Below are 26,740 nucleotides of genomic sequence, written 5' to 3' on the forward strand. Positions count from 1 at the left end.
GGATGGTGCACGAGATAAATGGCTAATAGAAATTCATGGCCTTTGATCTCCAGATATTAGCTGACTATGCAAGCAGACAGATTCGACTGCCAGGACTACGAGGATAAGATGCTGTAAAAGGCATTTGAAGCAGCATCTTTCAAGTTGCTTGGAAAGGTTATATTCTAGAACCCTCAATTATGGATGGCTTCTTTTACCTGTCCATGTTTTAATTTTCTCACAAGCAAGACAAGAAGCGAAAAAGTTTGAAGAACAAATCATTATTATAAGACAGCAACATGTGCCCAACTTTCGAATCCCATGACCAGAAAAAAGCTAGATACTAAATGGAACTTCTACCATCAGTTTCTGTTTCTGATTCTCACATGTAATCTAAAATCCATTCAGGAACCCCCCCCCCCCCCCCTAACAAGAAGGTTTTTAAGTTGAAAGGGGCGAAAGTCTCAAACAAAACAAGTGTAATCCAGAGCAGCCAGAATCTGAGAGTGGGGATCGGCAGTTATATCTCAATCTCAATTACTACCATTTTTGGAGAACGCGCCTAATGTAATCGAACGAGACTCTCCTTGTAACTAGAAACTTGCAAACAGTAGCAGTTAATCCGAGGTCCAAGATGCCTGATTTCCTTTGTATCAGGATTCAGCAAGGCTAGCTGCATGATCCCTGTTTCTATGAAAATGAACCCAGTCTTCCAAGACCCGAGAGCCCTCCTGATGTTTAGAAGAGGTCCAATGCTGACTTTTTTAATCCAAGACCCTTCCGCCTCCATAACCCATACATCGACACTCGTTTCAGTACCGCGATTGTAAGCAAACGTAGCTAGTGAATCATTATACAAGGCGAGATTCCCCTGCATTGATTTGAACGTATCCGGAGTCCTGATTTCTCGAAAGATCTCATTTCTCACATCAAAGGCGAAGACTCTACAGCTGCTAATACCCCCCCAGTAATAGAATCCATTCAAGTATGTGTTAGTATAAGATTTCACCACGCGCAGGCTTGAAAATGTGTAATCTCTAAACTGCCTCCAGGAGTGAGAACTCAAGGTGTACACTGAAACAAGAGGGACATACCATACCTGCAAATCATCATCCCAGTAATCTCGTACACAGACCACCTTAAAGTCGTTAGTTGAGGGGTCTTTCCCAAATCCGAAAACATGGGAATACAGAGTCCGTGACGGAGAGGACAGAGGTAAGGAGGAGACTACTAATGGTGGGAGAAGCTTAACCTCTCTTGTAGCTGGATTCCAGAGTAGCATCAGGGAGTGATCGTTGTAGATGAAAACTAAACCGTCCACCGGGCCGAGCACGGTCGAGACGGTTGAGAAGGATGTCGGTGTAGGTATATGATCTTGGTATTCCAGGGATGTGCCAGCCAGGTATTCATCCGGGAACAAAGAAAGCGCAGAAGCTCCACCGTGTACATGATAGCAGTGGACTAAGAGATTTTCTTGGTTTTTGTGATGGCGGAGATGCTTAGCAACAAAAGTAGGACTTTGAATGAGACTGCACCAATACTTGCAGACGGCCTTAAATCGTAACAGTGATTTTACAGGAAGCTTTGAGAAAATCTCCATTACAACATCTGCAGGCAATTCAAGAAAAGTCGTACCTTCATTCATTGCAGCCTTCCAAACTTTTGAAGCCTGGGATCGTTTTATGCGAGGGAAAAAAATTAGAGCAGGATAAAGATCAACGCTCTCAAATTGTTGCAGGAATCAAATTTCCTATCCATCAGTTTTAAAGCAAGGTGATGCAAAGTGCAAACGACACAGGCCTTTTTAATTTTAATTTTTTTTGTTTTTGGGGGGCATAGACAAGGACATACGATGATGACAAGAAGACAAGTGAGAAAGATGACCGCTTAAATGGTTAATGAAATATATGCATATAAAAACCATTTTGCTACTTGCATACGGCAAATGGAACAAACTTCATTGGCAAGACGTGGGAAAACTTCTGTGTGATGATTACTCAAGAGAAAATATTCCACGGGTAGCGGCTCAAACTAGTTTCTGGGTGCCAAAGAGACGCAAATGTGTGTTACCAGGCCTCGTTTTTCAAATAGACAATGACGTGTTACTAGGCCTCTTTCGCAAATTTACAAAAGAAGAAGATCATTGAATACTAGTTTTAAAACTAATTTGTCATATTTAATTTAATTTCAAAAGTTATTTTTGAAAATAAAAACCGTTTATAATCACTTGTTTTACTCGCATACAAAATTTAAAATCAAACTAACTACATTCGATTGATTAATTAAAGGGTCAATTACATGAGTAAATCTTATATACACTGACATTGTATACATTATCATCGTTTGATTCATGACATGTGTGTAAAAGTTGAATTTTAAATTCAAATTTTGCATAGTTAACATTCATCCAATCCTGACAGTGTATAGTGTAGGGAAGATTAATCGTAATTATATTTACTTCCACTGTGGTTCGGCCAACTTATCAAACGGACCTGAGATTTGACCAAATTACAGATTCCCCCCTTTCCCAACAATGTCCGTTAAATTTGACTAACGAAATAGCCCCTCGGGGTCAGCTCAGCCGGTGAACCCATGGGGTATTCCTCATGGTGGCACAGGTTCGAATCTGGCTTCACATATCGCCTGGGTGCTCTTGGGGGCGGGGTACACAGGTGTAGAGGAATTAGTCGGGCCCCTTACGCATTGACCCGGACACCCTCTGTGTTGACAAAAAAAAAAAAAAAAATTGACTAACGAAATGTGTAACTTGACAAAAAAGCTAGACTGACAAATGACTTGTAAATCTAAAAAAATATATAATAAAAGAAAAAGATGCATTTATGCGATTCCCGCCATACCCTTTGAGGCACGGAAAACCAAAAGCCAAATCCCTTTTTTTAATCTCCTCAAAAGCACGATCTCAAATCCACTGCCCAGCAAAATCACATATTAAAAATGGATTGAAGATCATCAAAAGCCGGAGAGAAGTTTTTTGTTGAAGCACTTTGGTTCTTGCGAAGACAAGAGGGAAGCAAAATAGTTAGCCACTTTACTAGTTTATGGCTTGCATGATTATCTATATGGCTGTATACCTCAGAAATGGCCTTTTTTCAAACAAAAAAAAAAAATTAATCTCAGGCAGCATACAACTTATTTAGCATGGATTATTGCAAGTTTTTTAGGCCTTTTTATATTCAGTCGATTGCGTGCTTTTATGTCTTCGTGCTTGTGCATGGGTGGCCATGATTTTTCATCAGTATTTCATGTATATGCATTCAAAATGGAAGATTTTATCTCCTTCTTGTTAATCCGGAACATTTTGAAAAACAATTGGGCATTTTTGGGTATTATCAAATAGTCATTCTCTTTCTAATCAAACGCTTATAAGTGTAGTTTGTGGTCATTTAGGACTATGTGAAGTTATCTTTTGCGTATTCATGCATAGCAAATAGAGTTTGTAATGTTCTGATGCTTATGAAAAAGTTTTTCTTCCGTGTTTGTATGTCGACTGGCTGCAAATTATTTATACTTTTGTGAGTCTTGGAGTCGTAACGCTTAACTAAATCGTTTCATCTTTTTTTTTAAAAAAAAAAAAATTTTCTTTTAATGATTTTGACCTATTCTTTTACCATTGAGATGTTTGGATTGGTGTTTTTGAGCCTGTTTTTGAAAAACTGTTTTTCACATTCCAAATGCTACAGTAAATGTGTATTTCAAAAACAACTTCAAAAACACCAATCCAAACAATATATCAAAAACAACTCCAAATATATTTCAATTATGCATATTTAATTTGTATATTTTAATAAGTATATTTCAATTTGTATATTTTAATTATGTATTTTATATGTATATATCAATTATATTTTAATATATTTTAATTATATATTTTAATATGTATATTTCAATTATGTATTTTAATATGTATATTCAATAATGTATATTATATATATATATTATATTAATATAAATATATTTATTTCAATTATGTATAATATTATATATATTATGTCAATTGAAATAAATATTATATATTTATATAAATACATTTATTTATATATAAATTTATAAATATATTTATGCAATTTTGTTTTATAATATATATTAATATGTATATTTCAATTATGTATATTATATATAAATTAAATTAATATTAATGTATATTATATATATTATACATTTCTAATATTATATATTTACATATACATATCATAAATATTTTATTTTATTTAAAATATATTTTTATATATTTAAAATATATTTACATAAATATTATATGTTATATAAATTATATATAATATAATATATTATATATTATACATTTATATAAATGTACATTTATACATAATATATAAATATTTATGTATATTTATAATATACATTTATATTATATATTATATATTATATAATACATTTATATATTTATATTAATATACATAATATTAATTTTACATTTATACATAATATTAATACATGTATACATTTATATTAATTATATTAATACATTTCAACATAATATTAAAACATATTTATAATATATTAATTTATACATTTATATAATATTAATTTATAATTTATACATTTTTAATAACATACACTTATACATTTAAATATACATTTATATTATGTGTTATATATGATATAATACATTTATACATTTATATTAATATACATAATATTAATTTTACATTTATACATAATATTAATGCATATATACATTTATTTTAATTATATAAATACATTTCTACATAATATTAATATATATTTATAATATATTAATTTATACATTTATAATAATATACACTTATAATTTATAATATATTTATAATATTCATTTATAATTTATACATTTATAATAATATACACTTATACATTTATAAATATATTTATATTATGTATTATATAGAATATAATACATTTATATATTTTTATATGAATATATGAATATATTTATTTATAAATGTATTATAAATGCATAAATGTATATTTATATAAAAATTATAATTTATAATTTATACATTTATATAATATTCATTTATAATTTATACATTTATAATAATATACATTTATACATTTGTAAATATAAATGTATTATAAATGCATAAATGTATATTTATATAAAAATATAAAAATTATAATATTCTAAAAATACTCAAAAATATGTTTCAAAAATACCTCTAAAAATAATCCAAAAAAATCTACAGTAAAAGTTTTTCATATAGTTTTTGAAAAACAACCCCAAAAACAACTAATCCAAACGGACTTGTTTTTCAGATTCGAAATGCTACAGTGGTGTTTTTGAAAAACAACCCAAAAAACAGCTAATCCAAACGGAGCCTAATATTTTCAGTATGGATGATGAAAGCTTCAGTTCCTAGTAAGGCTGGCGCAGGTGGGGTTATTCGCAACCACCTTAAGTGTCTGGACAGGAGGTTTGTGCAGAAATTTGGGGATTGCCTCAAACTTTGCTGCAGAGCTTTGGGCTTTAGAGATGAACCCATTCTCGTTCTCAATCTTTGAACCTTCCTAACTTACAGATTGAAACTGATGCTGAAGTGATTGGAGATCTCATTCAAAACTTGAATGCTAACACTCATGAGTTCTCCCCTATTATCTCTTACTGCAGGACCATTTTCCAGAGTTTTTGCTACAGTTAGCATTAGCCACATCTACAAGGAAGCAAATAGGTGTGTAGTAGATCTTCTGGCAAGAATGGGTGCAGAGCAGGAGCTGGATTTCATTAACTCTACTTGTATTCCTTCTTGTATTTTAAACTTTTAGAGGATGATTGTAAAGGCTTCTCTCTGCCTAGTATTGTAAACTCTTTTTAACTAATTTTAATTCCAGTCTTCCTTATTTACTTTTACGCCTCTAACTAAGCAGATCAATTAATCTGGTTTCGGATGGCCACCGCGAAAGAGCAACCGAAAATAATAGGGGCGATGGCAAACTTCTCTACATTTCTGACTTGATTAGCTTGCTTGCTGCTAATGTTATTCTCACAACACGTGAAATAAACGAAGGTAGTTGCCCCGTGATATTGGCATATCCTCTGGTAATGGAAAACAATAGATTATATAGATACAGGACACGGCACCACAAGAACGCCCTCAGAGATACATGCACAGCCAGGCCACTGTTAGCAATGCAGGTTTGATCCAATCATAAAGACTGTGTCCAGATGCATGCTAAAGTGAGTTTATGCAAGAAAGCTACGTGAACAAGAACGTATGAATTGTATCACACCTTAAATTTAAGCATGTACATTAACTTAACATAAGACTCGTTTAGAAATGGGATTTGCTATGACAGAGGGATTTAGACTTTTGGTGGCAATCTTTTGTTTCTTAAAAAGCTTTTGGAGAACATAACCTGATTTTGGAGATCTTGTACTCACCTTGAATTTAGGCGAAATGTTCATGGAGAAAAGCAAGCAACAGGACTACAAGGGCAACTTTACTCCTTATGCACCCGTTGCATGACAGAAGCTCCATTGGACAAATGCATAAATGCAATCCTTCTTTCTGCACCTCATCCTTTCCAAATGAGCATAATCATACAATAAGTTTAGTGTGACAAGTTTTCTAACAATATCAGGACTATGTCCTGGGAGTGCTACACACAGTAAATTTACTCCTGCAAACAAGCTATTTTCCTATGTGCAAGTTTACAATCTTTCCAGTCAAATATGTCATCTAGAATCTCTCATGATGAATAATAATACATAATGAAATTCAAAAAATGCAGCTACGCCGATAAAATTGCAGAACTTGACGTGTTATTTAAAAATGTTTCAGCCTAAGCCTCAGCCATCATATTTAACCTTCAAATGATACAGACTAATCTCAACTTTTTCAATGTTTTGAAAAAGTAAACTTGTCTTGCCTGTAGTAGGCTATACACACTATTGACAAGTCACAATTAGTGATGATCCAGCAAAGTATAATAGCACAATTCATACAGGTAGGATAAACCTTGATCACCTAAAAAATTCTCAAAAACCAAGAGTTTTCTCAACAAGAAGTTTAGCCCCTTAATCAGTCTGTTTAGAAAGCAGCAAGTACTAACGAAGAAACAATCTCGTCTCTACTTTCTGTGTGATACATCTTTTTGCAGGTGGTATCCACATATACCCTCTTTGTCCTTCATAACTCTTCACTAAATTCTCTTCTAGGAAACTAACCAAAATCAATTATTTCTAGACTGAAATCTCTCATCACAGGATTGCCATCTTTAGCGTCACTCCCTCCTCCTATCAGCTCAACAACCAATACACTTGATAATGTATTTCTAGAGCCTTTAAGCACAGAGACCAGCGAAAGTTGTTGTTTTGATACCAAAGGATCCTTCATGAGACGGCAAAGGCTCTGCACTTGGACAATTTTTTACCCCAACAGCCCTCTCTAAACGTGATGATAGATGAACATACAAGAGAAGCAAAAATAAGCACTTCTTGTAGACGAAACCATTACTATGAAATTAGCCAATTTCACCCTTTAAACCAACTTGTTATCTGCATTCCAATAGCCTGAGAGTGAGATCCATTTTTCTTTTCACAAGCCTGGATGTCAAAGTTTTCAAGCAATTTCTACTAGTCGGTTAGAATGCTCGGGATCTCGAATTAGGTACTTAATGCTTCTATTTGGTGTCTTAATTGACTCCTAGAGTCAACAGGTCAAAATTTTCTTATCTTCTGTACTTTTACAAGTTTCTTCATGAACAAATGACTTTCAGGTGTTTCTTATTTTAAGGTGGGCCGTTAAATGCAATTTGAGTTTCATTACTATCAATGTGATTTTCTTGTTCCTTGTAAGACTAAAATGCTCTCTTCTCATTCTTAATATTTTCTTCTAGTCTCGCCTCAAAATCATGCCATTATTCAGACTCAACATCTTTCTTTGTCAAAAGCTACTCAAAGCCAGCCCAAAGTTACCTTCATCATTAAAATGACGACAAACCACTAAGAATTCACCATAAGCAGCTCTCATTTCAGGTTTCCTGAAGTTGCCGTACATTAAAATGTAGGAGCTCTAAAATAATTCTGAAAGATATATTACTTGACTTTCCTGTTCAGTGATCAATACAAATTGTTTCTTCATTGAAAGAGTAAGGGAACACCAGCTTCCAGCCTCTACTTAACTGCAGTTTACAGTACCTTTCAACTCATCAAACAATTTATGCAGAACCAAGTACATAGATTCAGTTTTTGCATTAAGCAATTGAAAATAAAAACATCCTTAGCTTTAGTAGCAAACTTAAAGACCCTCCTTTTATTCAAACTAGCTAAGCTGATATGGAGATAGAACTTGACATCCAAGGAAAGGTAGAAAAAAGAAATGGACAATTTACCTCGTATAAGAGCTTATGCAAGACAAAAAGATATGTCTTAGAAGTTTTGCACTTATGCATCAGCATCTAAAATGGGCTATGCAAGGATCCAGAAAATCAAACATTTAATATTTCAACAAAATGTTCCAAAACAATAGAATCCACAAAAGTTTGTACAACTGTGAGGCAAAGGACAAGTTCTTGCATTAAGTGAACACAACTCTTTCAACAGAAAAGACAATGATCAGCAAAAGTAGTTCGGCAATGAAGAGCAAAGTATAAAGACAAACACAAGATGTACATAAAAGAATGACTGATATACAATTGCTCGAAGTCGAAAAATTGTCAGAATGGACGAGATGGATACTGACAGGGAGAAGATGAATAACAGAACCTCATCTGAGCGTGTTGTTGCAGCTTGCAAAATCCATATTTGACATCGAATAATTGCGCCACATGGAAAATCTACTCGTATATAAACTGAACTTCCACGTCAGGATATTTCCTCATTAACTTTATCATGAACGAAGAAAAGTTGGCTAAGGCATGGCATTCTTCAGGGGTCTTGGTCTCTGACACAATACCATAAATCACCAACTTCCTGAGGATAGTGCACCTTTCCAGAAGTCCCGCAACCCAGTGCGAAAACAAGTCAGTGATTACCGTCCACCCAAGCTCCAGCACAACAATGTTCTCCAATTGGAAAGAACCTTGCAACCCATACTGAAGTGCTGCCTCTCTTAGATCATAACTCAGTGACAGGTGACTCAAAAGTGGAAAGCATGCCGAAATAGTCTCAATTTCTACAATCTCATCATCATCATCAAACACAACACCCCAAAGCCTGAGCCGTCTCAACTTTGATGATTTTGAAATCATATGATGAAACTTTGCCCACATGATTGTAAAATTGCCAACATCCACAACCTCAAGATTTTCAGCACTTTCACCAATGTCAAGATGGATAACACTAACATCATCAATCCTGAGGAGCTTTAGCGACCCCTTGCAAACAAGCTCAAACACTTCAAGCGTGCAATCTTTTAAGTGCAACTTCTCAAGACTATCTGCCTCAAGTATAAATTTGTCCAAACTAATAGCCTCAACATTTATATCCTTTAATGAGTTACTGCTCAGTTCCATTGTTGCCTGAGGATCTGACATGACAACATCAAGACTGACAAGAGTCAAAACCTCAATTTTTGGACAAGCGGTCAGTAAAAGACTTAGGTCCAAAGCTGATATACTGACATAACTAAGAGCAAGCAATCGCAAGCAAGGAAATTTCTGATAAGTAGGCTCAACCCCCGTTATTGTATTATGAGCCAACCTCAATACTTCCAGCTTGTGTCGACTGCATTTTTCAAGTATATTAATATTTGGTGTCGTTGTGACATTGTAGTGCAATTGCCGCAAGGTATCTCTAGTATACATAAGCCAAGCAATCACTGGGGCAGCTGAGAACTCATCAACATCATCCATAATTATTGAAAGGCACTGGAGTGCATTAGTCTGGAAAATTGTCTGCGTTATGATAATCTCTAGTTTAGTTGTAGTCAGGTCATGGTACACAGGCCAATCATTGGAGCTGAATCTAAGGGCGTGAAGGTGATTTTTCGATGCTTCTCGCCACTTTCGGCAAGTTGCAGATGCAATCAGAACATCACGAGCAGCCCCCAGCCGGGATAATATATTCCCAATGACCTCTACAGGAAGACACTCCATGCACAATCCAGAAAAACGAGCAAAGAATGAGATGCTCAATATTCCTATAACCTACTAAAATCGTCTAAGCCATTGAAGGCTTCAAAGTGAAAGAAAGCACAACCCAAAACCAAAATCTAATAATGGTTTTTTAAGTAAACTCAGTCCAACATATATAAATGAAGTAGCCAAACCTCCAGAATGATAAAATCAACGACCTCCAGAAAAGATATGTGGAGCAACCCCCGGTCAATCAATTTTTTTTTTTTTTTGTTGGCGAATGTCATGAACCAATAGTTCAACCAGCCCACTGACTAATCTGGAAACTGAGATTTGGGATAACGGTTTTTGGAATAGTTGGACAGAAATCCTGCCTGATCATAGTTCAGATAGCCAATCTCTCAACTTTGTCTTAAGATATAGCAGATTAGGTACCGCTAGAAAGGGCGCCAACTTTCAGTCTTCAGCAATCAACATACACAAATTACATCAAATTCTAACCCTGCAACCAAAATATAATCAAGAAAGGACCACTTTCAGATAATAACGCACGAATAAAATAGCAAAGAAACATACGTATTCAAATATTAAATCAGAATCAAGAAAGAAGCTATTGAAACAGAGAGTTTTGTAGCGACTTACCAAATGAGATTAATCAGAGCGTCACGATCAGAACGCAGAATCCAAAATCGACTGACTAATCAAATAAATCAAGAATATAAAACGCATTGATCAAGGATGCCCCTCAATCGAGTGCACCAAAGGAAACATAAATTCAGGAAAAAAGGACAGAGAAACGAGGAGCTGAGAAAGAAAGAAAAGAGATGGATGATGATATTGATTGACTGACGAGTAAGGAGGAAGAACAATCAACCAAAGAAGTATTAGTACCAACTGAGAGAAGGCAGGCAACGCAGGGAGGGCGGGGGAGTTAGGAATCTGATTTGCTGGAAGAAAGAAATGGTCAAGCTAGCTGTGTAGCCCCCCTGGCCTCCGCCTTTCTGCCCTCTTGGCTCCTGCACAGAAACATAACACACACACACGCACTGGTGACTGTTGTTGCCTTGTTGGTGTTCTAGGTTCGCCAAGTGGTTCGCACGTGACTGGAGGAGGAAACAGGAAAGTGGAAACCCGCGTACATGTAGATAGATAGATGGATATACATACGTCCGGTTTTATTCCATGATTCTACGCCCGTTCTGGTTTTTAAGACGATTGAGAGGCTCTACGAAATTGTCCTAGGTAGTTCATGATAGAGATTTCAACGTTTAAAAATATGTAGATCGAATTCAAGAAAAGTGGTAAAAGTAAATGGTAAATATTAGGGACAAGAGTCTAACTCTGATATTCTCGATTGCCCTTGTATCAAACAAAGAAAATGATAAATGTAGAGAAAGATTATTTTTGAGTTTGTTTGGATAGGAGTTTATTTAGATGATTTATTTGAAATAATTACTGTAACACTTTTTTGTGATGTGATGTATATGAGATAAAAAAGTGATTGGGAAATGAAGCAAATTATTTTTTTCTCAAATCATCTCAATCCAAACACATTTATTGTCAAGCTTACTAGAACAATTACACTAGTCAATCCAAATTTGAGAAAATCATACAAATAGTCCCTCAGCATATTAGTATTGCATTTTTTTTGTCTCTCACATATGAAATGATGATTTTTTTGCCGTTCACATGTTGACTTTATATTTTTTTACCTTCTTCACATGTAAAATAATGAATTTTTGTCCCTCGCAAATAACAATGTTCATTTTTAGTCCCTCGATTCATCTATATTCATATTCTTAGTATGCCTAACAAACATTACGGGTAAAATCAAAAGATAGTAGGAAAAAGGGGGAAAAAAAAGTCCCTCATATTTCTTTCTTTTTCATCCTATTTTCCTAACCAAGAATGTGGCAACATCCATGGCTACCTCCAATTACTGTGCTAGCAATGTCGCTGTCGGCAGATACTGCTTTCAATCACAAAATTTCATCTAATTTTGATATTAGTTTTTGTGAAAAAAGGACAAAAATGGCTAAAAAAAATAGAAAAAATATTGGCGGGTAGAATATTCCACAGCTAATATTGAAAAAAAAAACATTGGCATGTTTTTCTCTATTAGCTATATGACTAAAAAAAATATGAAACTAATGTTGAGATCAAAATTTACCGGCCAGTGTTTTTGCCTTTTTTCCATCAACATTTGTTCATTTTTTACAAAAAGCTAATATCAAAATTATATTCTACGTGAAAATTTGACTGAAGAATTGAATTATAATGAAATTTCATAACTAAAATAATAACCACCGATGACAACACTGCGATCAAAGATAGTTATGGCTATTACACTTTGTTTGGATGGAGCATTATTCCAAATAATTATTTGGAATAAATACTGTAGCACTTTTTTTGATGTGATATATGTGAAATAAAAAGGTAGTTGGGAATATAAAAAGATAAATTAGAAAATGTATTTTTAATGCAAACGAATTTTTTTTAAAAATGTAACAAAAAAAAAGAAAGAAGTGTGAAGGACTTTTATCCCTTCTTTCCATTTTTGCTCAAAAAATTTGAGAGGCATGAGATGTGCATGAATGTTTTTGGACAAGCATATGAGTAAAATTTAGATGAGAGACTTAAAAACGTGCATTTTTTGCATTTGTGATGAACAAAATATCATTATTTCTTACACAGAATACATTGAAAGGTAAATAGCTGATATCTGTGTGATGAAAAATCATCATTTCATTTGTGCGAGACTAAGCTAACATTTGAGGGACTATTTGTATGATGTTTTCCTCAAAATTTTGGTTTTTCTTGGTTAATATTTGAATGTCTCTCAAGCAGTTTCCTTTGCACATTAATAGGTTTTTTGTTTTTATAATTTGGTTATTTTTCAAACTTCTCCGTTAAAAATATGAAAAATTTCCATTAACCATTATTGTTTGAAGACTTCTCGAATATGGCATAAGGAGATTCTACAATTTCACACCTTCGAATTAAATTTGTCGTTAGATGGTAAAAAATATATATTTTCGACCATCAGATTGTAACAATTTCAGAATCTAACATATGAACCACTACTATCGTTAAGGATGCGATGGAGGGCCTCTACCGTAGAATTTTCCCACAGCATAAATAAGTGAACTGAGAAAGAGAAATATATTTTTTTATATCAATGTAGGCCCAAATATCAATTGTTTTTGGATCTCTGTTTTTGGAGTATTTTTCAAAAATTAGTTTTTCAAATACAATAAAAGTTACAACAAAGTACTCTAAAAGATAATCTAAAAATTAGTTTAAATTTTTTTAAAAATTTACCAAATATCTCATAATAAAGTGTCAATAAAAAATATTTCAAAATATTTTCTAAAAATATTTCAAAATATACTCTAAAAACTCTGCTACAGCAAAGTTTTTTAAAAACACCCCAAAAAATAGTTAATCCAAACGGAGCCGTCGGAGGAAAGTGTTGAAAAAACAAAAGCGTAAACTAGTGGTGGAGCAAAAACAAATAGCGGCCTATGATTACACGAATCACGACAAAATTTCCGTGTTTTGTCACATAAACAACCATTTTTAAAGATACCATAACGGAAGGCGTTAATTGCGCTTTACAACTCTCAATTATTCTCAAATCTTACTTTCTTACCCTAAACTTTTTACTTCCATAATATACCACCTTGAAGTTCTAACTTTTAACAATCCATTACATTTCACTATTTTATGACAAATTGAAATAGGGTTCAGATGGCCCATAGTTGGCAGAAAGAAACTTTCAACCATCACCTTAATTTTCTTCTAAAATTGCCATTTTTCTTCCTACCAGGAGATGTGCCAAGTAGCACATTTTTTTTTTCCCTTTCCATCAAAAGGTAACAAAATTTTGATTCTTTTTGAGCAGTCAAAAACTTAATGGAACTTTCTCTCTTAATTTCTTTTATTAAAAAATAGAGCTGTTATTAACTTTAGTTGGGTAGAAAATATGCCCACTGCAACACATTTTCTGACCAAAAAAAAAAAGAGGCATTTTAAGGAAAAAATAAGAGTGGGGTTCAAAAGGTCCTTGTATGCATAATTGGATGGCTCATCCATCAATTTGCCAAACTAAAATTAGCAGTCGATTGCAAAACTTAGAAGCTTAAAGTTAAAAATGGAAAAATTCTAGAGTAATAAGTGAGATTTGAAAATAGTTGAAGGGTGCAAAGTAATTCTAATATTATAGTAATTGTTGCACTGGCTTAAGTAGGACAGAAACGATAGAGGATGCTTCAAAAATAAAATAAAAAAAAAGAAACAAGAGGAAATTGAAGCCAACCAATGGGTTAAAAGGCAGTGCGATAAGGGACTATGTGGTGGCTAAATACCATTGAGCCCATGTGACGCATGAGTGGAGTCAATTTTGATTGATGGATTGACACACTCAATATTTTGTTTTGTGCACTGAGTGTGAAAATGGTAGGAATTAAAAAAAACCCCCCCATTTCTTGGATATTTTTTCAATGGTCAATCATCACCAACACAACTCAGACTGTTATCTTTTTCTTCAATGCGAGAGTTTATAGTTTTTTTTTTTTTTTTAGTTCAACAGGAATATGGCTTAAATCTTGCTTGGTTTGTTAGGAGGTAGCTGTAAAAGATAAATACTAAACCCCAAAAGAGAAAGGGAAAAGAAAATAGGACGAGCGCTTTTAGTGCTACTACTTTCTCTCCCCAGTCCGTCTCCACCTGCCCTGCCAACCCTCGCGTACGGTAGCAGAGCTTAGGCCGTAGAAATTAGCGGTACTAAAAGTCTAAACTAACCAGTGGTGTACATAGAAGGGAAAGAATGAAGTGATTAACCAAAATCCCAAAACCCCAGCTCCCCTGACATTTGCTGGCCCCCTTCTCTCAAAGCAAAAACCATTGCCACTGCTTTTCCAGTAAATGCTTCAACCATTGCCACTGCGGTTTACAAGTGCGGCGCTGACTGTCTAAGGTCTCTCTCTCTCTCTCTCTCTCTCTCTCTCCATCTCAAAAAATAAAACTCCTTTGTTTCCAGTATATCGATGTCTCATTATCATACCCAAAGCTCATTTTTCTCTTTCCCGCTTCTGTTTCCTTCTGATTCTTGATGTTTTAGGGCCTATCCTTTTTTTTTTTTTTGGTGTCAAGTGTTGCTGCAATTTCTTGCCCCATTGTAATTTGTCTTCTTTTAAATTGGTTTAAAGCTACTGTCTTTCTTGCGCCAAGGAGCCCGGGAAGGGTTCATGTTTATGCTGTCTGGAATAACATCTTAACACATTTCGAAAATCATCACTATCTGTTGCATTATAATGTAAATGATCTTGGAAACATACGTTACAAATTAGCGTTGGCTTTTTCCTCTTTCTTTCTGCTCTGCTGAGGTTCTTTACTTGTTTATCTTGTTGAAGTTTTCGTTTATTAAGTATTGGTTTAGGTTATGATTGTTGAGAGTTCTCTGGCTGCATTTTACAATTAAACATGAGCTAAAAAGGATATACTGGACTGCAAATTGTAGGATTCGGCAATTTGGCTTAAATTCTATCTAAGTTGCGTATAGTATTTTGGGGTTTTCTGGTATGGCTACCTGCACATCGACTTGTTTTACGCGTTACGATGCTCGAAGGTCAATGGGGGTTTTGACCGTTCTTGGAGGAAAAGTAGGCCCGCTGAAAACGCCCGATGAAAAGATTGGCTTTTTGAATGTTAGCCAAAGGGGTAGTCCAATATGCACTCAGATTAAGTGTTCAACAAACTCTCATAGTGTCAGCCAATTTCAGAGCAAGGATCCATTTCTGAATTTGCACCCAGAAATTTCAATGCTTAGGGGTGAGGGGAACACCACCATAGCCAACCCTCGGCAGGATAGCTCAAGTGGAAGTGTTACAGAGAGTTTGAGAGATACTTCGGGCTCAAACAATTACAATGAGGCAAAGATAAAAGTTATTGGTGTTGGAGGTGGCGGGTCAAATGCTGTCAATCGAATGATTGAGAGCTCTATGAAGGGTGTAGAGTTCTGGATTGTTAACACGGATGTCCAAGCCATGAGGATGTCACCTGTTTTTCCTGAGCAACGCTTGCAAATTGGTCAAGAGCTTACCCGAGGACTTGGAGCTGGTGGGAACCCGGATATTGGGATGAATGCTGCTAAAGAAAGCAAAGAAGCAATTGAAGATGCAGTTTATGGTTCAGACATGGTTTTTGTCACGGTAAGTTCTCTTTTGCCAAGTTATTTTCTGGGGTTGATACTTTTACAGGTAGGCACATACTTGTGTTCCTGCAATTTTCTCTATCAGTTCCAAGAAACAGTAGTGAAGGTGTTCAGTAACGAAGATGATGAAAAGATGTATCAAAGCATACATTTCTGTAGTAGCAACAGATTGTTGATTTTTTGTTTTTAACATATTGTGTTTCCAATCCATGTTCAGACACTAGTAAAATTTAAGTTCCTGTTAAACTCTACTAAATGGTGTAGAAGGCAATGCTATTTCATCTGATATATGTATGCTAATTTTTAGTATTTTTAATTTTTGTGTTAGCCATTTGTTTTATAATCTCGTGTTGGACTTCACATGGACTTCTACAGGCTGGAATGGGTGGAGGAACTGGGACTGGTGGGGCTCCTGTAATTGCTGGAATTGCTAAAGCAATGGGTATCTTGACAGTAGGCATTGTTACAACTCCTTTCTCCTTTGAGGGCCGTAGAAGAGCCGTTCAAGCACAAGAAGGGATTGCAGCTTTGAGAGAGAATGTCGATACACTGATTGTCATTCCAAATGACAAATTACTGACTGCAGTCTCCCCATCTACACCAGTAACAGAAGCATTTAACTTGGCTGATGATATTCTTCGACAAGGAGTCCGTGGTATCTCAGACATAATCACGGTATTGAATTCAATGTGACTAAAGGCTCATCCATTATATCTAGCTAATATAGTTGACACTGCTTATATTTAGCAGCCTACTCCACCTTGCTTATTTCTCATGCACATATACGTGAATACTAAGTTGTGTTGGAGATTGAATATATGAACTCTTCCTAGATGACCAACTCTTGTGGTAGAAGTTAAAGAAGGTCTATGCAATTATCTACTATTTGGGATTTCTGTGTTATAGGTGGATGGTGGTTCTTGTATGTTCCATCAGTTTTGATCAATTAGTAAAACTCAGTGATTGAGTATCTGCTTTAGCTAATTCTTCCAATTTTCTTGAAGGATGATGAATGTCACACAATAATGCAGGTGAAACTAGGCTAGAAATGTATTATAAAAGCGTAATATGTTTCAGTTATAACTGTATATTATATATACTTCTACCTTGTGAGTACCTTTTTAGCATGCAAGTGTGGAAGCGTACCTCATTCATGCACTCTTTCTCCCACCTCGAACTCCATATTTAAAATTCTTTGCACTCTTTCATGATTCATGGTTGTTAAAACACTTCATAATTGAACCAATCAATATGTAAAGTTGCACCAAGTCCTTTGGGTTCTCTATGTGAAATGCTACTGTGGAACATATGAAATATAGAATTTAGGTGTGTGTGGATGTCACATGGACATCCTATACATATAAATTTAAGGCTTTGTTATTGATGCTGAATGGTACAGCACATGACTGTGAACTATGAATTCACCAAGTTTTGTCAGCTACTGTACTCAGTAACAAATTAGTTTAATTTCTGTTTCACCATCGCTTTCAGTTTTTATTACAAGATACTCGTCTTATAGAATTTGTGATAAGTTGTGGTCAATGCAGATTCCTGGGCTGGTAAACGTGGATTTTGCTGATGTGCGTGCCATTATGGCTAATGCTGGTTCTTCATTGATGGGCATTGGGACTGCAACAGGTACTTTCTATAAGCTGCTGAATTGATGAAGTGCGTCTCAAGAAGCATCCGTGCTTCTCTTGTCTTTGTGACCATCTTTTTTGAGAACACCGCCCCTAAACTGGTTTCTTGGTAAACTCCTTGGTGTTTCTTATACTAAGCTATGATTTCACCTTTCGTATTCATTGCTCAGTTCCATGGAAATGACAAGTGAATATCTGAAAAAAATGCTTCATCATAAAAATGACATTATTTGGAAAATATCTTGAATCGGAATTTTGACCATTGTCATCTCCCTGTTAATTCAAATCAAAGGCTTGTTCACTTCTTTCTTTGTTCTTCTTTTCTATTTTTTTCTCATTTGAATGTTTTGTATTAGGGTATGATGATCGAGGTCCTAACTTATAGGATCCAGAGTAACTCACATTCTGGATATTTAACTGTGCAGGGAAGACAAGGGCTAGGGATGCTGCATTGAATGCTATTCAATCTCCATTGTTAGATATCGGGATAGAGAGGGCTACTGGTATTGTGTGGAATATTACTGGTGGCAGTGATTTGACATTGTTTGAGGTATATAATTCTTTCTCTGATGTGTCTGAGCATGTGCTTGGTTTGCTACAGAGGAACTGATGAAGATATTTTACACTAATTTACTATGAAGATTATCTCTCTTTTGGAAACAAAGGATTTACTTTTGAAGGAGACAGAAACCTCTGCTATCTGGTGTCTGTTTTGTTTTACATGAATAAAAATGCAGCCCATATCTCATAAAATAGTTAAATTTTTGCTTGAAGTGGTTTTTAACATTCATTGTTTGTGGACTTTCTCTCTCTACACAAACTGAATTGTGTTGTTTTTGAACTTATAACCTTTTCTTCTGGACAATGAGGTTTTTATGGGGAAACTGCTATTTGGGTGCTTAAGTGGCCCCTGTATCATCATATTATGACAAAATGAAGGTTTTGGGTGATGGTGACACAGTTTTTAATGTTGAAATGTTGAAGATTTTTGAGAATAACAGGCATACTGAACTTCGTACTTTGGGGTCAAGTTTAGGATTTCCATTGTAGCCTATATCCTTCTAACTTCTTCACACAGGTTATGTAATCCGCCCATTTGTGTATGTTGGCATCACTAAATAGTTGTCTTTTGTTTGATCTAGTTCTAAAATTCTTTGTTCATGCCATTAGTGTTTCCTGGCTTTGTAATAGGTAAATGCTGCTGCAGAGGTCATATATGACCTTGTGGATCCGAGTGCCAATTTAATCTTTGGAGCTGTTATTGATCCATCACTAGGCGGTCAAGTAAGTCGCTTACTATCTCTGCACAAGCAGGACAAATCTCGCCATTGGTATTCTGTTAAATTCGCAGTTACAGTTTCAGTGTATTGTGTAATAGTCTTTTGCCAATAATTGGTTTGTCCTTGAGAACAAATGTCGTAAACAAATCCTCACTCATGTCGTGTCTCCCTTTATCAAAGTTTGAAAGGGGGTTCTTTCTTCACATGCGTCTGTTTAATGTTCACCTATGATATCACTTACTCTCCTATTCAACTCACTTGGTAGGATATAAAACAATTTCAGGCAAGGGAACAACTATAATTCAGCCCTGATTTGACTTGTTTGGCTTAGTGTATTGACCGCACTTAATGCAAAAATTAAGGGGGTTTTGTTTTCATTGCTCACCATGTTAGCATCTGCCCTTAAGCTTTTTCCGTGATTCTTCTCCCAAGTTCTTCCCATGAGAAAAAAATACTGTCCCTTTATTGTGTTGTTTCTTTAACTTTACGGAACAGTTTTTTGCATCTTTATTTTTCTGTATTTCCAAAAAGTAAGAGATAGCTAGAATAAGCACTCCTTGATTGTCTTAATTGGAAGATTGAAATATAGAATTTGCAGTGAAAGATCTTTAATTCACAGAACAAAGTAAAAGAAACAGGTGGAAAAAAATTGACTTGGCAACGCTTGGAAGGTGTTACATTAATTGTTTGACAAATCCTGAGTATTACTACTTCTTAATGTTATAATGGATTGATCTGCATCGGTTTTCACTCAAAATTGATACCATTCATTGGTGATGGATCATTTTTTGTTTAGAGCAGATGCTTTAATTCCAGCATTATCATTTGTTTTTCACGTGGAGCTTTGAATTTTGTAATTTCTGCTCATTCAGGTTAGTATAACCCTAATTGCTACGGGATTTAAACGCCAAGAAGAAAGTGAGGGGAGACCTCTTCAGGTATTTATCATGCTTTAGCTGTACCCACAGCGCTCTTGCTGCCCCCAACAAAGTGGGGAAAAGAAAAAAACGCTGTTCTTATGTGCTCCTGGTTTCATTCTCTGTTGTGATGACCGTTTCTTTTTTGAAAGCTTGTTTGACATTTGGTCCACATACAGGCAGGTCAGATGGCACAAGGAGATGCAGGCCTTGGAATGAATCGACGACCATCATCCTTCCTGGAAGGTGGTTCTGTGGAGATCCCTGAATTTTTAAGAAAGAAAGGGCGTTCTCGCTATCCAAGAGCTTAAGTCAGCTTGTTGTTTTTTGCTTTTCCTGTCACACAATCTTCATGTTGAACTACACTGTTTTGTCGAGACTACATCCTCAGTTATGCGAGTATTCAGCAAAGTTTTTGTATGTACAGGATTGGGGTAATGGGTTCAATAGCAAATTTCCACAGGGAAGCATCGTATGCAATCCTTCAAGAATAATAAATACACTGTGCTCTCTTCAAGAATAATGGGGAGGTAGACAATGACGACGACGGGTATCATCTATTGTCCAGGCCAGCGGAATATTGTACAGTATACTTGTTTTTATCACCGTAGATGAACTTGTGCATATAAGTTGACGATTGCAGTGGAATTAGCATTAGTCTTTCAGAGTTCATACCCCTGGTGAGCAGTGTTGTGGAGTGGTTTCTTTTTTTTGGGTTTCCTTTTTGAGATATTGCTTCTCGCAATAGGTGGTTTCTCGTTGCCATTCTGCTGAGACCAACCTTTCTTGCCGTAATTTTACAGATTACGTTCACAAAATTTTTTTGATCCTGTTTTTCGCACACAAGACTTGACTGACTGCTAGTGATTACGATGAATGATGACCCCAAAGTGGCAAATAGCAGCAGGACTGATTAGTGGCCATCCTGAGTTTTTTAATCTAAGCGTAACAGAAATAGTGCAGTGCCCTGTCCATATACGCTTGTGGCTGGCCGCCCAGGGGGGGGATAAGATTACTAGATTAGGGGGAAAAGGACGTGCAAGGGCAATTTTAACTTGTGTCCTATTCATGGTTACAAGTGCTGAGCCAAGGTCTTCCTTCACTTCATTTGTTGCATTGCGTTTTATGGAATTGAAGGTATCGCTACCCAATTCGGCCACAAATACAATACAGCTGCATTTGGTCGTGTGCCATTCCATAGGTTTACAAAAGATTGGTTCAGAGGAATCCTAGGAAAGCGTCAAAACAGTCTGGACGCATCCGCCTCTTGTTTTTGACGGGCTCTTACAAGTGACAACCTGCGCATGGTTGTGCCTTCAAGTTTCAAGAGAGAGTGGGGCCATAGTTTTGAATTGTTAGGTTAGGTATCTCTACCCCATTGTGCAGTATTGGGTCTTTACTCGCACAGAAGTCGGATCCGCAAGACAAGGAGTTGCCTCCGCCCTCACCACTTAACCACTCTCCATCCTTCCTTTTCACTGCTTGACCCATGAACTAAATTTTTAGTTGAGACATATGGTAGAAAGATGTATCCATGTTATGGTAATGAAATTCACTACCCTTCTAGTTTCTTGCATATTTCGATTATGTCTCATGTATTTTGCTTCTCATTTGATCTAAAATATATTCAGAAGTTGTGTAAGAAGTTAAAAAATTTATGTGAATATCATGACTTACTGTGTGTTTTTTTTTTTTTGGTTATTATCACTTTATCCCATTAAACTATATCACTACTATCAGTTTACCCCATAACGTTGGGCCTGTTTGGAACCTGAGTTTTTTGGGAGTTTGTCTAAAACTTTACTGTAGTACACTGTAGAAGTTTTTGAAAAAATTTGTGTAAAATTTTTTGTAAGGTGAAAATTTTTTTGTAGAAGTTTTTAAGAGGAAAAACTTTTTTTTTTTTTTCTTTTTCTCTTTCTCTTTTTCTTTTTCTTTCTTTTCTTTTTCTTTTCTTTCTTCTCTTCTTCTTCTTCTTCCTTCCCTTCCCCCTTCCCCGTTACCAGCCCCCCTCCCCGCAGCAACGCAGCACCCCCTACCCCTCCCCCTCTCCCTCCCTCTGTTGTCACCCTCCCTCTCCCCTTCCCCCTCCCTCCCTTTCCCCTTCCCCTTCTTTCCCCTGCCACTCCTCTTCTCCCTCCCCCGCCACCCCCCTCTGCTCTCCACCCCTTTTCCTCCACTCTCCTTGCCACCCGCCACCCATATTCCTCCCCTCTCCCCCGCCACCCGCCACCCCTTTTTCTCTCCCGTCTCCTCCACCCGTCACCTCTTCTCCTCCCCTCTCCGCCGCCGCCCCTCTTCTCCCTCTGCCCCGCCAACCCCCTCTGCCCGTCACCTTCTTTTTCTCCTCCCCTCATCTATCCCCGTCACCCTCAGCAGCCCCGTCGCCCTCGCGCGAACAGATCGCAGCTCCCCTCCCCTCCACTTTTGCAATCTGGTAATGGGACCAGATCTGGTCGCGGGAGGGGGAGGGTTGCGGGGGACACACAAAAAAAAAAGAGGAAGGCAGTCAAATTGGGTAAAGGAGGAGGATGGCAGGGAGAGGGAGAAAGGCAAAAAAAAAAAGAAAAAAGAAAATGGCGCCGGAGGTGGTGGTGGTCGGCGACGGAGGTGGTGGACTGGGTTGGGATGGTAGAGGAAGAAGAAAGCCAAAGGGAAGGGAATTTTTTTTATGTGTGTTTTATGTATTGGGTTGGGATGGTGGAGGAATTTGTGTGTGTTTTGTGTATTTTGAAGTGTGTGGGTAAAAAATTTTGAGAAGTTTTTTGGGTTCCTGTAGCAAAAGTTGTTAAAAAACTTGTAGGTAAAAAACTTGTCCAAAAAACTAGCTTCCAAACAGGGCCGTTATCTTTTAGTCACTTCACCCCCATAAGTAATTCAACTCAATATGTTAAGAAATTTTGGATAAAAATACATTTTTATTTTATAGCATTACTACATTGTTATTATCACTTTATTCGTTTAGATTATAGTGATACAATCACTTTAGTTCCTAGCTCTCTCTCTCCCTCTCCCCCTTCCCCTCTCCATCTTTCTATTTTTTCAATATTAATGAGATTGTCAAGAAGAAAGAAATTAATACTTTGACTTTTTTTTCTTGATACGAAAAATGAGAAGAGTCACTTTAAATTTTTTATTATTTTTATTATGCAAAGGAGAGGGTATTTTCCTCTAAAGTTTTTAAACTTGCTAAGTTAGTTTAATGGTAAGATAAATTGCCTAAAAAACAACTCTATGGGATAAATTGATAATGAAACTATATTTTATGGGGGCAAAGTGATAATAAATTTAATAGTTAAACATGTCTCTTCACTTTAATTAATAAACTCCGTTAAGTTTGACCGTTAGTCTTGGAGGTAAAGTGACTAAAAGATGACGTTAAGGGAGAAGTTGATAGTAGCACCAAACGTTAAGGGGGTAAAGTGATAGTAACCCCTTTTTTTATTGTTTGTTTGGGCCCATAATGTTATTCTCATAAATATACATATACAACAATCGTAAATGAATTACAGTGGTTGACTTTTTGTTCTTCAATTAGGACACCGCGATAAGTTTATATATGAACCAAAATGGAGTTAAATGTTTTCAGAGTTTGTTAGATATACAAATTTTGACGCTCACATGAGCTAATTAGGACTAGAAAATCATTTGTAGTTATAAGCTTATTATTCATACCTACAATATAAGAATACATGTTTATATTCTCAAGTAATCATACTAGCTAATGAACTTGACACAGCGGATTGTCCAGGCTTTGCAAGAGATCATGGTGCTATCATGATCATGATTATTTTCTTTTGGGCGGAAATCATGGCGCTAGTAGTACAGGGGACAGCAAAACCCGCAACACAAGGCGGGGTACGTTACTAATGCAGGGAACGGAAAGTCAAAGAGAGTCGAAGATGAAAAGAACCAATCTGTAGCCAAAGGAAACGGCTTTGGATTTGATAAGCTGGGAAGTCAAATAAATAAGATCCAGTGCTGCTTGCTGAGGATGCAGTTGAAACTCAGTCGTGATAAGACATAGTGTTACAGAATATACATTAATCAGAGACAATTAGATACTGAAGAGAATGGTGGAAAAGTATGGTCCGGAGGCTTCAACGAAGTATTAGTGGAGGAGGAGGAGAAGAACTTTGTCATCATGCAAGTTATACCCCATAATTGTCCCAGCTGATTAGCTATAAGTCTCTAGCCTTTGAGTTCTTTCGACCTCTGGAATTTCAGTAGCCTGCAGGTATCCTTTTGCTTGCCCTTCGCTTGCTTCTTTTTCTTCTTCAACCTGATCCTTTCTCAAGTGACAAGAATAAGATCTCTGGTGACAAACTTATTAATTTGCGCTTTTTTTTTTTCATTTTTTGTTGACCTGGTCCTTTCTCAAGTGACAAAAACTTATTAATGTAGTTTCTTAACTTGAGAATTCTCATTGAACGCACAATTTGAGTTTCAACAAGAAGTCCAATTATTTTGATTCCGTCCCTTACTAGTTTTTTTATTCTCTAGTATGTATTACTAGTTTTTTGCCCTTGTCAAAGTCACTGCAGCTTATTATAAGTGACTGCCGCCTTCCCTATCCACTACAATTCTAAAAAATAAATGATTGCCAATAGTCCTTTTATTTGAATTTAAGCTATGGCCGTGTAAAATTAAATCCAGGATATTAATCACCTTGCACGTCACCATTTCTGAACCAAAAAATCTCAGCTTTTCAAATCAGACAATCGCTTGAAATTCTATTTTCCAGGTACCATAAAAATTTTCTTTGAATATAGTACTGTATAAACACAATATGATACCTCAAAGGAAAAGAAAAGAAAAGAAAAGAAAAATGGAGAGAACTTTCTTTTCGTGAAATTAATGCGACAATGAAATCTTGAAATAACATGTACACACAAACCAAACCATTGGGCACGAGTAAATGCCAGTAGTAATGGCCTTGTTTGCAACTGTGTGTGGTCTCTCCCTCTTTGGATCTTTCCTGCGATCTCTTCATCCCTCTCAAGTCTCATTCGGTGGCTTTGGATACAAATTTTCAACAATGGCCGAAAAATGGAACGCTGTAAAATAAGGCTGCAGGTTTTGGTTCTTATTGTTTGTTGCATGCATTTATCTCCCTGCATTTCATATGTATGTCAATGTAAACCCAACCCACGTCTCCTCCTCCTCCATTGATTGTGACAGTTGACAGGCAAAATATGAAAAACCCAAAACAAAATGGAAAACTTAATCATGTAGGTAACCTGCAATTTTATAAACCAGAGGAAAGGACTCAAAAATTTATGTCAATGCAAAAATATTTTGCAAAGCTCGATATGATTCAGGTAAGAACGAAAGCCGCCAAGTTTTGCATGAAAGAAATATCTGGCTAACCTTCTTCCAAATCCAAAGTTGTCTCCGTCTGGAATTAATTAATGATTGGTACAAATTGTAGCTGAACCAGTCGTCAACGAAATTCCCTTCCTGAATCAAAATCTCTACAATCATTGGCCAGCAACATCTAAAAATCACATTATCATTGATTATATCCCCAGGGAAAATTAAATTGCCAAATCAACATCAACCTCACAATCCTCCAAAAATCAATCGAAGGTATCAAACTCCCCCTCACAGCCTCTCTTTTTCCTTCTCTTTTCTGCGGGGATTTTCAAGCTTGAAGTAAGCCACACAATTTGGAATCTACATCAGAAAAGACACGTACATTTGTCCCATGCCATACATAAAGAAACATTTTGCTAGGACGTGTAAACGAACACCCCCACCCATTTGCTTTCTAGTTTCTATCTACTAGTACTAGTAGTATTTTCTTTATTACTATATTCCCATTGCTTCCCACGTAGTAAAGGCTTCATGTAATGTAATCCCCAACACTCGATTGGCAATTGGCATCACACACACACAGAGGAATAATATTTTCCATTTTTATATGAAACGAGAACATCCAAGTAGCAGTGCTAGCATGACCCTTCAGAATTCTTATGATTCTGCTCAAGATACTACCGTCTCAGCTGCAGTGCTACTCCTGCAGGAGTTCAAGAAAGCTAATCACGAGACCTTATCCTGCGATGAACAAATCAAGTCGGTCAAGCCACGTTGGGGAACTAATGATGAGTTTAAACGTCATCAGCCACGGCTAATGTCAAAAAACACTACTGTCAAAGACGCAAAACATCAACCCAAAGATGATGGAGCAGCAAAATTACAGCCGTCTTCAGCTGTTCTAACTCCTTTAGTTGAAAACTTGAGGACGACAAACGAGGCTGAGGTGTCGACCGGGCGGGAAAGACTGAAGAGACATCGGATTGAAGTTGCGGGTCGAGTTTGGATTCCGGATATATGGGGTCAAGAGGAGCTGCTAAAGGATTGGATTGACTGCAGTGCCTTTGATGCTTCCGTAATGAATAGTAGTATAATGTCGGCTCGGGCTGCATTGGTTGAAGAAGGAAGAAGAGCCAATTCAAGCAGAATAAGAATAGAGAACCGTTGTTAGTTTTTACTATTAATTTCAACAGATGAGTTCTATTTTGACCCTTTTTTTTTTTATCTTGATATCATGGCAACAATCCTCTGCATATGTGAATTAATTCTCAGTAAGTAGATTGCGTAGCTCTATGATATCAGTTGCAACCCATTGAATTGATGATTATCCAGCATGATTTAGGTAATGGAGATTCATGAATT

At 36.2% G+C, this 26,740-nt stretch overlaps 3 protein-coding genes across 4 annotated transcripts; 1 reads left to right on the top strand and 2 right to left on the bottom strand.

Annotated features, from left to right (window-relative positions):
• Positions 1-541: 541 nt before the first annotated feature.
• Positions 542-1,624, bottom strand: LOC113697605 (putative F-box protein At4g38870). Its single transcript, XM_027217289.2, has one exon. The coding sequence runs from the start codon at positions 1,622-1,624 to the stop codon at positions 542-544; it is 1,083 nt and encodes a 360-aa protein (XP_027073090.2).
• Positions 1,625-8,413: 6,789 nt separating this feature from the next.
• LOC113697604 (F-box/LRR-repeat protein At1g67190-like) lies at positions 8,414-11,161 on the bottom strand. Of its 2 annotated transcripts, XM_072054589.1 has the most exons (3): positions 10,903-11,161; positions 10,654-10,708; positions 8,414-10,513 (listed from the first exon to the last, which is right to left on the bottom strand). In XM_072054589.1, the coding sequence occupies exon 3, from the start codon at positions 10,030-10,032 to the stop codon at positions 8,773-8,775; it is 1,260 nt and encodes a 419-aa protein (XP_071910690.1). In that variant the 5' UTR covers positions 10,033-10,513; positions 10,654-10,708; positions 10,903-11,161; the 3' UTR covers positions 8,414-8,772. The 2 variants fall into 2 exon arrangements, with proteins under 2 accessions (XP_071910690.1, XP_027073089.1); XM_027217288.2 differs by having other exon boundaries at positions 10,654-11,161.
• Positions 11,162-14,666: 3,505 nt separating this feature from the next.
• Positions 14,667-20,880, top strand: LOC113697601 (cell division protein FtsZ homolog 2-2, chloroplastic). Its single transcript, XM_027217283.2, has 9 exons — positions 14,667-14,989; positions 15,533-16,223; positions 16,601-16,900; positions 17,773-17,863; positions 18,291-18,415; positions 19,057-19,149; positions 20,018-20,083; positions 20,242-20,373; positions 20,490-20,880. The coding sequence occupies exons 2-8, from the start codon at positions 15,594-15,596 to the stop codon at positions 20,371-20,373; spliced, it is 1,437 nt and encodes a 478-aa protein (XP_027073084.1). The 5' UTR covers positions 14,667-14,989; positions 15,533-15,593; the 3' UTR covers positions 20,490-20,880.
• The last annotated feature ends 5,860 nt before the right edge of the window (positions 20,881-26,740 follow it).

This window comes from Coffea arabica, chromosome 6e, assembly GCF_036785885.1.
Source record: "Coffea arabica cultivar ET-39 chromosome 6e, Coffea Arabica ET-39 HiFi, whole genome shotgun sequence".
In the NCBI taxonomy this organism is placed as follows: domain Eukaryota; kingdom Viridiplantae; phylum Streptophyta; class Magnoliopsida; order Gentianales; family Rubiaceae; genus Coffea; species Coffea arabica.